Genomic DNA, 12,926 nt, shown 5'->3' on the forward strand with positions numbered 1-12,926 from the left:
ACTCCACTAATTATAGCCCAAATATTTCAGTGGTATATACTGCAACTGATTTTGGAACTGTAGCAGACTGTCCTCTTTTAAATAAACACTCATAGTTGGCTTGTAGATTTATTTTATAATTTCACTACTACCCCTGCAATCTCTGTCAATAAGGAAGTGTCAAAGCTATTATGATGTTTTTTTGCATAGCAAGGTAATTGTATTTTAAGCCTACTTCCAAATGAATTCCTGATAGCTATCCAACTTGGTAAACAGTCATTTAAGTAACACTCTTTGGGGAAGCCTGCATGCACTCACACACACGGACTATTTGTTTCATAAATTCCAACAGATAAAGATCCTGTTTCATTTCTCGCAGAATGTTTATTTTTAATATAACTAGATGCTGGGCCAGATAGGACAACAACAGATATTTGCTGAGTACCTGGACTGGCCCTAGTCAAGACTGAACTTCAGTCTTGCAGTCAGGTTCATGATCTCAAATCCCCCCCATGACTTTTCTGTGGGCAAAGGGTATCAAGATGCAGAAATACTTGGGGAAAAGAAACCTCAAGTGAGGGGTTCCTTTATTTGTGTAATTGTCCATGGTCTATCTATGCTAAGCCTAATTCACTGAATATATTTATCCTTGCCCTTCCCTCATAGGCATTTCCTGACAATCAAATCTGATGCAAAACATTGCCATAACATGAGATACTTTGGGATGTCCTTGTTGAGATCTTTGTGGAAAGTTTTGTACACATGCACACAAAACATTGCCCTTTGTGAAGTATGGAAATTTCACTTGGATGCATAAAGGTCCAGTTCCAACACAGGATATGAGCATCTCCAGAGGAGGGTCAATCCCTTATCTTCTCACCAGGAAATGGTTAATCAACTGGTTGGGAGTTCTCCATTGACATAAATGGACCATGAAGTGAGCTCTTATTTTCAGTCTAACATCCTATCCCAAGCATTCTTCATTACCAACTTCCCACCAGCTAAAAAAATCCAACAAAACATCATCTACAAAATATGACTAATGGTGAAACAAGCAGTGTGTAACAAGGCTATTACTGAAGAAATAAGACACAGGAAAGATAAATTTAGGGTATACTCTGTTCATTGGACCATGTGACAAAAGTCACCATAAAACCAGACAACTAAAGCAACTGAAACCAGCAGAACTACCTATAAAACAGGGTAGGAGACATGGGTGTTTCGCACATTACTTTGCAGTCTGAGCTTTGAATATACCTCAGAGTCCTCAGTTTTGGAGGGCTTGTTCCAAATGTGTTGCATTCTGTCCCTTTCTAAATGGAAGTAATAGTTCAGTAATGCACGCATTAACATTTATTTAGGATTTGAGGACTTTTTCTTTCTCTTGTCCATTCCTACCTTCCAGTTATTTTCCAGAGCAGCAAAAGTCTGTTTTTCTTTTGTTTCTTCTCTGTCGTGAAACCAGCCATCATTAAGGCAGCCAATAAACTGCACCTACCATAAAAGACTTTCATAAAAATAAAGTATAAATTTCCAAAAGTGTATGCTTAGATTCAAAGTTAAAAAAATCAATCACCAAATTGTTACCAGATTGCTATTTACATTTGTGTTCACTCATCTGAAGGCCATTTGTTTAGCATCAGAAAATTAAAATATTGCACATGGTTTACCTTCTCTAGACTTGCTTGGGGACTCTTCCAACTTGCACTATATTTTGGTGCAACCAACATATACAGTAGTATTAATATAAATATACAACAGATAATAACATTCTTACTATGTTGTATTATCTGGGTGGCTTTTGTGCTCTTCCCATTGTTGTTAACAGTCACTGGAAGATATTGACCAAACTCTAGAAATATTAAAAATTAATCCATCCACTGGATAAAACTAGGCCTTTCCTGCCTGTTCCAGTCTCCAGTCTATACAGTGCAATACCAGCAGTGGTTAAATAAGAAGAAAAAAAAAAGAAGAAAGCTTCTGACAGCCCAGTTGTTGATAGCAGTACTTAATTCTTTGTACAGTTTTCCAAGAGAGTAATTGCAAAATGGATTTCCAGCAACAGAAAAGCCAACTTAAGGGGTTCCCATCACCCCCAAGCTGATCACTCCCATCCTGGGCAACAGCTCATTTACAAAACTCATCCATACATGGTGCTGAGGCCAAAGCTGCACCACTGAAATGATTCAAGTTAAAAAACAAGCATTTTGCCACCAGAGGAAACACAGTGACACCCTACATGTGTTGGTAACAGTCAGCAGTTGTGATGTCACCAGCTGGTGATCAGTGATCAGGTTTTCTGAAGAGATCCATGTGCAAGGGGCTCAGCTGGCACATGCAGGTGACAGCAAGATGGAGCTCTATGAACACACTCCTGTGTAAAGGGGATTTGAAGCAGGAAGGGGAGGAAACTTCGAGCAACGATACAAAAGAAAAGTTAAAGAACAGAAAGGAGTAAGGACAGGACAGCATATACAGTATTAGATAATAGATGTAATTTACAAGGACTTCACTGACCCTAGAATTTGATGCAGTTTTGAGTAAAATCAGATTGGTTTAAATTCTCAGACTCACCATACTTACCTGTAATAACAACAAAGACAATCTATACTTCCATATTGTAACCAGAACTGCTATTGTACCTAGTGTTAAATAATGAATACAAACAGCAGTAATCCCCTACTAGGCTTCTCTGCATTCCTTCCTACATATTGGCTGTAATGAGCATCTTTAATACTGCTAGGAATTAGGGCTGATTTTCAGCTGATAAGTGCAGAGATGCTCCTGAAACACAAGAAAGGAAAGAGTGGAGTGACAGGCCCCATGCCACTGCTGGCTAAGACTTTTCCAGTGGGATGTCTTTCATGAGAAAACACCAACTGATAGAAAAAGAAGTGTTCTGTGGAACCATATAGATTTTAAACTAAAAGGAGCCCAAACTTTCCAGGTCCACCACAGGCCATGTGGTGTGCTCTGAGGCTTGACTCCAAGGACATCCCTGCTCCAGGACAGCTCTACCACCCACCCATATGACATGGTAGGTGGGAAGGCCTTGGAGGGAGTAGGGAACATGAAATTTTGGGCTCTTGCTCAATGCCATGTGCAACATACAGGTCTCAAGGATATCTGTTAATGTGTTCAGCCCTCAGCTGCTTCAAATTCAGTAAATACGTGCCCAAAGACAGCCGTGAGCTAGGGGATTCCTGCAGCCACAGGAAGGCCAAGAAGTGACTTGAAACTGGAGTAGCTCAGCAGTCCCATTCATTTTGGGAAAGTTGTATAGATCATCTTTCTCTAAAATTATTTCTAACACGAAATGTCAAAATCTCTACATTTAATTCCAGCAAGAAATAAAACCCTTAGCATGTTCTTGTTTCCTCCAGCTGTAGCTACTGAAAAAGAAAACCACCAGGAGATGAGCTGTATCACTGGGAAAAGAGGTTTCAGAGGCTCAGCAGGCTCATAAAGGTCTGGCCCATGCTCAGAGCTTTGGAGATGACATTTTTGTTCTGTTTTTACAGGTTTTCCTGTTTCAGTGTTGTTGAGCTTTTTCCCCTCATGATATGAGTATGTGCTGAGCTAAACAGGCATAAACGCGCAATATGGTGAGATGGCTGACCCTGGGACAGCTCCTTTCTGTTTACACTCATGGGTAGGCACACGTGTGGTACGACTGGAGTATCAGGAGCTCTGTACTCTTCCTGCCCTCACATGGGCACCGTTCACAGCACAGGTACTGCAGTCCAAGTCCTCTCCAAGGCCTGGCTCCACAACAAAACCTCATGAGCTAAAGAAGAAATGGAGAGCTATACCAGGACCATGAAGTGGGCTAGGGCAAAAGGAGGAGTGCAGAAAGGGGACCGGAGTCACAAAACCCTGTCCTACAGTCATCCTCAGGCCATCTGGTGTGAGGGCAGAGCAGGGCCTTTTTTCCTCACTCCTGTCAGAGCCTGTCCTTATACTTCCATATGAGAACATATGTTATCAACATAATGCAGCACATTTTCTTTTGCTAAACAGGCACAGTATTTCTAGAGGCAAAAATTACATCCTCCCTTAACACTGACATTAGTGTTTACAAGAAATACAAAGGCTGAGAAGTTTAGTTGATGCTTAAATTGGGTCACTTCCCATCTTATAGCAACATCTAATATTCAAATTCCTTGAAGGCTCCTCAGATTTACTTTCTGATGCCCAGTTCCATCACTCTGAGGAGTAGTTTCTCACATCCAGCAACAACCTCCTGCCCTTGCACTCAGACCTGTGCTCTGTCAGGTCTCCAGGTACAGTGCAACTCAGTCAGAGCAGCAGTGCATAAATGCTCCTGCTTCTGAAAAGGCAAATTTGAGTGGGGATAGATTATTCCTTTCCAAATCCTCATTTGCTTTGCCAGTGCATTTATGATGATGCTGTACGTATAAGGATGCAGCCTTGTATTTCCACAAGGCTTTATAACACTTGAAGGGTCTGCCCAGCTTAAACCTCCTACAGGACACAGTTTGTAAGCCCCTCCCAGATTGAGAGGAAACTGCAAAATAAATAATAGTAATAAATCTGTATGCTCGTCTGCCATCCTAATCTAAAAGACATACATTCCAATTACTGATAAGTCTACGTGAAATTAAAAATGTAGGAAAAAATTTTAGGAGCCCAAAGAATTTTCAAGACAAATCAATTAAAAGAAAGGCACATTTGAAATTCAAAACAGTCCTACATGTTTGTATCCGTTGCAAGATATTACATGAGAAATCACAACCACAGCCAGTTCAGTGAGTAGCACAGACACTTGTCTGCACTGTGTTTCATTGCATCCTTGCACATGATATTTCAAAAAGCATGGTAATTTGCAAAAGTAATTTTGTAAAAGCTTCCATACATCTCCTGTTAAGAGCACTTTGGCTAGTATCTGTTGCTAGCTGTGAGCATGCTTTTAGATATTAGATGGATGAGTGCAGACTAGCAGGAGGAAAAAAAAAACAGAGAGGATAAATACTTGGCAGTTCTCTAACAACTTTCACTAGAGGATCGCAAAGTGATTTACAAACATCAATTAATTAAGCCTCAAAAAGCCCCAGTGAGATAGGTAAGTATCATTACTCTCATTTCACTAATGTGTAAACTGAGACACCAAGAGAATAAGTCGTTCACCCAAGGTCACACAACAAGCAGCTGGCAGAGCCAGGGATAAAAACCAAGAATGCTGACTTACCTTGCTCCTTAACTACTAGACCATTATATCTCTCTTAAAACAGTTTAAAGCTTCTCTGGCACTGGATATTAGCAAATGCAATGTCCTGCAAACCCAGTGAAGTTTCCTTCTATGTCTGGAATCACAAGTCAGAAGACCTCAATGGTGCCAGGACACACATTATTCCTGCTGCGTAACACATGAAGGTTCTTAACCCCTTGGTTCTCAGTTTCTATTGCCCAGTCCCAGACTAGTCATAGGGTCAAAGATTGGAGACAGAATGAAAAAAAACCCCACCTCAAACCACCAAGCCCCACAAAACCCACATCTTTCAAGGCTGGAAACATGACTGGTCCTGATGATTTCTGTGCTCTGACACTGAGATATGCTGCACTGACCATAGTGTAGCATCACTTGGCCATGACCAAAAACATCACTTGCTTTTTATTGTGGCTCAGCTGAGGAAGTGGTCAGATTCAGAGACAGCACTTTTCAGGCTAGGCAGGATATACACATGGATACAGAGACTTATGCCATACAGAATAAAATCCAGAATGGTCATGTTGATAGCACTAGGTAACACCATACACTTGTAAAGCAGCAAGGTTTCTGTTTTAAACCAGCAATACTTAAAAAAAAACCCCAACTTTTGATGCCTAGGATTACTACTGAATATATTACCAGAGATCAGTTTACAAGAGTTTAGGGCATTACTTAAAAAATTGGAATAATGCCTAGAAATAGATATTTGCAATATATAATATATGCTCAATATGGCTGCACCAGGACAAAGACAGTATCTATAAAATATTTTAGAAAACACCTGACCCCAGTATCAACAGAAATAAACTCCCAGCAAACAAACAGCTCTGAATAGATTTGTTTCTGCTCTGAACAGATTTGTTTATATACATACATATATTTATATATGTAGACAACCAACAATGACCCCTCAAGGACAAACAGATAAAGGATAGAAAACCTTTGTACTGTTGCCCAATAATCTTCAAATTCAGATGGACCAGTGGAAGAAACAAGTGCCAAACCTCTGAACTACTCATACTCATACAAAAGTGCTCTGTTTGGTAACAAAGGTAACTAGTTGTCTGCTGAAATTTGGCAGCTGACTACAGAAAAAAACAAAATCAGAAAAATCCCAGTACAGCAGTCACGGAGCTACCTGCTGGATGGTCATGTGGCCAGGACACCATTTGTTGTCCACTGACCATGGATATCATAAAAAAAGCCACATTGTCCATTTAGCTATTTAAAATGGAAAACAAATCACTGAAGAAAAGAAAATACTTGCTGTTTGCCTATCTTGCTTTCCCATGAAGAGAACTGCAAGGACTGGCAGAGGAGAGGTACCTTCTTTCATGTGAATCCATCGTTACAACCAGAGTCCCCCACCAGGAAGAGTGGTTCTCTTTTCAGTGAGCAGAATTGGATAAGGAACCCTGTGATTTTGCTGCTGAGGAAGGCCCCTCATGTGACTGCTTTAGCATCGCTTGAGTAATGGCTCTGGAAGCTGAACTGAAAAGGTTACAGGAGTTACATTCTCCCAGACCTTCTGCGAAGTGAGATCCTACAGGGGAATAGGACACAGTGTCTTCCTGCACTGCCCCAGGGACCACGCTGCCCTCATATCCTTCACCTCTTGCATCAGCCTAATGATTTAATCACACTGTATTTGGTACTTATAATTACAGTGAAGAACTAATCAAAACCCATTCTTGGTTACTCGTGGGTTAACTATCAGGTTGTGGATTAACCACTTTCTCATTAATCCAGTGTTCTGCCTGGAGGGGTGTACACCACTTGCTCCACTCTACAGAAATGTACATATAGGCAAATGTACAAATTTGTCCTTAGAGACTAATTTACATAGGTTTTACAATATAGGAGGCTTTGCTTTGCCCCACCCCTGCCCCAGCTCACAGATGACTGACAGAAGATAGACAAACAGAAGGAAGCCAACATTCCCCCTCTTCCCTCCATGCACCATCATTTCTACTCCTTACAGCCAATGCCATAAACTAGCTGCAAAACCAATCTGCTAGGCTAGCATATCTATAATAAGAGAAACGTGAGAAACGACTAAAATTCACGCAGACTACACATAAGATCATTTTCTACATTTATCCATTTATGTGTAAAGTAATATTAGTAAAACTGTTGCTTTTTTAAAGCAATTGGTTAATGTATTTATGTGCAAAAAAGGATATATGCGGTATGCTCAGCTATTGCAAATAATTATGGGGTGCTCCCAAAGAAAGAATTTAAATTATTTATTCAAGATTCCATATTAAATCATATAATAAAATACCATTCCTACACAGAAAATAGATTTACTGATTTACTGCATACAGATGTGCTAAAAGCAAAACATCTGCACATGAAATATCATCAATACCATGATATTTTATCTACTTTGTGCAGATAAGGCAACCAACTAATTGCTTTCTGAAAAATTCAGGGCAGAAATTTAATGCACCAAATATTTATGAGATAAAAAGAAATGTAGTAATTACAGAATCCTGTATCACTTCCATTTGTACACAGTATACTGGGTGTACGCACATGCCATCAGACCTCAAGTTATGCTTTGTAGATTGATGAAGTCTGACTCAAACAATATGTCACAACAGGAGCCTGACAACTGAAAGCATGCTTAATGTAAAGTTGTGAAGTCTTTGAAAAGAATGCTAGATTTTTAGCCGGTTAATGGTTTGAGCAGTAGGCTCTTTTTACCGCTACTGAAATTAAATACTTCAGCAAACCTCTCGTCATTTACAGACGTCCTTCTATATTAAAATCATGCACCACTTTTGCTTCTTTTACAAAATCAGATGAAACAGAGCTGGATCTTTTACTTCTTCCTAACTGGCTGCAATTAGTAGATAGACATTATTGAACAGGACTATTGAATAATTTTCTCCCAAGTCTAATCTGTTTTGCAGTTTTCTGAGTAAAAATGAAAACCAACCACCTTAACAAACAACTCCGTTTATTACTTTTGGTAGAAAGGTTCATAATATCTTGTAATGTGTATGCTTTTTGTTTCTGTCTGGCTACCAGACACTGAAGTCATTTGGGACATTTATTAAAACGCATTCAGCTACTCTTTAGCATGATGTTAATTCTGAATTTATGCTTCCGTAGAGCACTAGGTATAACACTATAATGACACTTGCTTAATACTTTATCCACATACAAAATTGCTGGCTGTAAAAAATTCAAGGAATATAGATAGAGGTTGAATTGTGTCGAAAAAAAATCTTATAAAGATAAGAAATCTACTGAAATTTGGGGAAAAATATTCTTGCTTATTTTTAAATATATATTTAAAGAACAGGGGCACAGGTGGAGAAATTTGATTATGAAATGTCATTTTAAGTCTTCTTAACCTTTAGAGACTAAGTATCTATGAGGATGATTTTTGTACTGTAGGAAAGGATTTTAAAATTAAAAAATTGTGCTACATTTTATCCTAAGATGTTGTCTTAAATATTTGATGGATGCAGGTGCCTGACTCTACAGCTTACATGACACATTTGATCTTCTCAGATAACAATACTACTGTCCTCATTTTTATTTAATAAATCCTCTGTCAAAAAAAAGAAAAGAATGGTTTCTGAGTAGAGTGTGTATAATTTGAAGGAATAGGCAAATTGTGACGCTTGGGCAGCTGTTACTGTACCTAAACAAGACACCATACCAAAGCTTCAGCTGTCTGTAGGAAGGATGGATACAAAGGTACTAACATTTGGTTTATGATCAATGTAGAAAAGACAATGGAAAAGATGTCAATATACCAGATATATCTGGTCTATAGCACCAACCTGGAAACCAGCCTCACTGGACAAATTTCCCTAAGGAGTATTCCACCTAGTCGTCAAAGGGAGGGCTGAGAAGAGTTGCTTCTTTCCCATTATATTTATGAAAAGTATTGCATTTCAAGCCATTTAAGGGGGAAGTGGCCTTTCAAATTGGATCTTGGAACTCTTATTGCAACAACCTGAATTATCAGCTCTTTAACTCTACTTTTTCCACATGTCCACAATCCATGTGGTCAGACTTCTGCTAAAAAAAAAAAAAAGAAAAGAAAAAAGGAAAGCCTTCTAAAAGATCTTCGTACCAGAAACTGAATTTGTCAGCTGTATATTATCAGAGGCAGTTTCCACATGCCTCTCCAGGCCTTCGAAACTTCATGGTACATCTGTCTCCCTGTAACAACTTTTACAGATGCTCTTTTTCTGGCATGTACAAGGTGCCTGGATTTACGCTACTAGCATAGCAAACTCTGTTTGAAATCTTCCCTGGCCTCTATATAAGAGCACATATAAAAGAAAAATTAATATTTTCTATCCTCCATATTTTGCAAACCATTAGATATATGAAGAATCAAATGAACCTATAAATACATTTAGTATCAGAAATGTATGTCAAATGCTCCTACATTAAGAAACTAAGTAACCAGCAACATCAATATTATATTGTACATAATTCAATAAAAAAATAGCTAAAGAAATTCAGGATTTTATTTTGCTGCATGGAATCATGAATGTCTCATTTTTTTCAAATAAGACACTTTGTCAATGTTGCTGCTATTTAATAGTACTTGTTTGATTTGGGAACCAGCTTTTATCACAGCTGAAATCAGCTGAGAATTTGAAAGAGGAATAAAGACAGACAAAGGTCTAGTTTCCAAATCTGTTTGGGGATGTGATGTTCATTTGAGGACAGTGGAACAAGTGCAGTGTTACAGGTGAGCTGAAGAAGGGGAGCAGAAAGTGGCTATAAACCAGCTACTGGTAGCTTGTTCGGACTTGATGATTCAAGCTTTAAAAGCTCAGACCCAGACAAATGCCTAAATTTGAGCATATAAACTGCCACTATTAGGACTAAGGATGGCAAGATAAGAGTGAACAAAGCTTTTTCTGCTATCTCCTGGAGCCTTGTTGTATTCCACCTTTTCATTGCTGAAAACTGAAAGGCTTTCCTCCATGGTACTCTTCCAGTTTGAGGAGAGGTTTCTGCTCTGCAGTGCTATCCACACATACAATCCACACCTGTGTTTGTGGATAATCCATGGGCTATATTGCTGAAAACAGTTCGGGATCCTTTTCCTTTCCTTTTGCCCATAATTGCAGTTGCCCATTGTATCTTAAACTGGACTTTAAGCACCTCTGAATATACGGATGCAGCATGGTACAAGAGGACCATTATCGCAGCTGGGATATTCAGGTGTTATCAGAGGTTGAGTACATTACTTAGTTTAGTAGTGTGTGGATAGTCCCTGTATAGTCACACAAGGACCACAAATGGAGTCACATATTTGTCTTCATATATGTTCTTGTTCATGTATGCTTAAAAGTAAAAAAATTAAATAAATGAAATAGCAAAACAGCAACCAGAACCTTGACAATTATCTACAGAGTATCTAATGATTCTATTAATTCAATTCTTAAGCTTGGAAATGAGAAGGTTGCTCTAAATCACTCACTAGATGCTCAGGAAAACCCCACAAACAAACAAACATGTAGAGAAAGCTCAACTTGCATCTTCTGGAAATCGCTAGGTTTACCATAGCAATGTGCCCAGTTAAAACTCATTCTCATGAAGGATCTGATCACTCAGATCCTCTGACACAGCAGAATTGCAGGGACATTGCTGTTCAGCATTAGAAGCAAGAGAGTTGCCACCACACCGGCTGTGGATGCAGTGAACCACCCAGGTCATGGTAAAGCACAAGGAGTTACCAGGCCAGTGAAAAGAACATCCTTTCTATTTACTGAGGAAGAGCTCACTGAGGGTCTCAGCCTGCAACTCTCGTGCCTCCCTGTAACTCTTTAGCCTTTTGCTTTGTAAGTATTGAATTGTTTTGCAATGCTTGCCCTGCTTTTTGAAATGCTTATCACAGAATCACCTAGGTTGGAAAGGACCTTGAAGATCACCTAGTCCAACCATTAACCTCGCACTGACAGTTCCCAACTACACCATATCCCTAAGCTTATGGAGCATCCAGTCCCTCACAAAGGCCAGGTGTGCTGTGGCTGTTTTATTCATTGCACTATTGCAACTGTTTTCACAAAGCAAAGGTAAATGCCTACAAAGTCTTTACTTAGCATCCATTTTGTCGTCACCTCTATTAAGCATGAATTGCCGCAATTAATACAAGTAAGCAGAAACAAATCTTTCAGTAACAGAGCTTGGCACGGCCTTGTGCATTTAAGTGTTTCCATCTAATCACTCCATGAAATCCTTCTGTGTCCCCATACATATTGAGGTAAATCAATTCTAAACAGAACTGAGAACATAGAGCTCAAAAGAAAATGCTTGGGTATAAATTATCACATTTACCCTCTCTCCTAGGACTATTGTTGCCCACTATTTAAAATTATGACTCTTTATATTCTTTTCTTCCTTTTTATCTGCTTCAGATATACCAGGCCAGTTTCTGCACAATCCAAGTTAGAAAGTATTTTTGGACAAGACGGGTTATGTTGCATCACTTGCAGAAGAATGAGAGTTTCCGTCACTAGGAAAGAAGCATAACATGTACTCATTCCCGGAGACAAACTGTGCCATGTCCTCCATCCCTACAGCACTGAGCAGGCATAGAAGAGGAGTTACAAGGACATTTGCAAATCCAGGTCCCATATTTTGTGCTGTGTGGTGCTACGTGAAGGATAGTGGTACAAGAAAACTTTTTGAAAGAGGATTCTGTCCATTTATTGTACAGACCTTCAGGAGCAAGAAAATGTCAGAAATGGGCATATCCTGTGCACAACAGCTTTCATTACAATTTTGCCAATGTGTGCTTTCACATCAGAGGAATAAGATGGCTTCTTACAGAACATTTATGTTTCATTAGGAAACAAATACTGCCAAGTGTGGCCTGTGATACGTGTGACTAAAGATCATTCCTAGCCTTGAAGTAGTGTACTGCAATTCCATGTGGTGAGAAAGGTTTGATGACTGGGCTCAAGTACTCTGATAGCTGGGCAGTGGATTTAAACAAACCTTGAGAAAGCTCTGGGAGACCTTCATCACACTTCTTTGGAAAACCATTCCACATGCTGACACTCATGCTCAACTGTTATAATCCAAACAAAACCCATAACAGGATCTAAGATTTGGGAATCTGAAAAGCCTTATTCTTTAATACGTGTTTTAAAGAAACACTAGCAAATGTTTGGCTACAATCAGATTCTGAAAACCCCAGCCATATCTCCCAGCTGTAAAATTGTTTTGTTGCAAACTGTGAAAGAATATACAGTCTTTCATTTATCTTTATTATTTCAGAAACTGAACAAAAATCATCTTTCTGTCATAGATTGTGATGGTGTTATCCATTGTATGTAGGTGTACAACTACACACATGTATACATGTAAAGAAAAACAGATTAAATAGAGTAGGTGTGTAAGTACTTCTGCAATAAAGACAGAAAAATGTCAACAAACCCTACTTTAACTGAAATAAACTGCCAAAATAAAACATTTAATATAGGGCTGCGGACCAACTCCTCTTTTTTTGCCATGTTCCAGGAATCTTTCCCTGGCAGCCCATTATATTTCTTCCTGTTTAGTTCTCTCCATGTTCTCAAACTTGGCTAAGTCTTGCCAAGGGAAATGTAATGACACTGATTTTATTTAATGTTGTTGATCAGTGTTTAAAAAACATTTTTCTTTTAAACTCCTCTAGCTCCTATTTCAAGCCTTTTTTATGGCTATTACATTTCAATCATTTTAAGAA

At 38.9% G+C, this 12,926-nt stretch overlaps 1 protein-coding gene across 2 annotated transcripts in view; it reads left to right on the top strand.

Moving 5' to 3' along the window:
* IRX3 (iroquois homeobox 3) overlaps nt 1-11,802 on the top strand; it is a 58,345-nt gene extending 46,543 nt beyond the window's left edge. For both annotated transcript variants that reach the window (XM_074881404.1, XM_074881405.1), the window contains one exon: nt 11,611-11,802. Coding sequence is in view for 1 of the 2 variants with exons in the window: in XM_074881405.1 (XP_074737506.1) it covers nt 11,611-11,645 (35 nt within the window). In the remaining variant the exon portion in view is untranslated. The remainder of the gene's footprint in view (nt 1-11,610) is intronic.
* Nucleotides 11,803-12,926: the final 1,124 nt, after the last annotated feature.

The sequence above is a fragment of the Strix uralensis genome, chromosome 12, assembly GCF_047716275.1.
Source record: "Strix uralensis isolate ZFMK-TIS-50842 chromosome 12, bStrUra1, whole genome shotgun sequence".
NCBI classification, from domain to species: Eukaryota; Metazoa; Chordata; class Aves; order Strigiformes; family Strigidae; genus Strix; species Strix uralensis.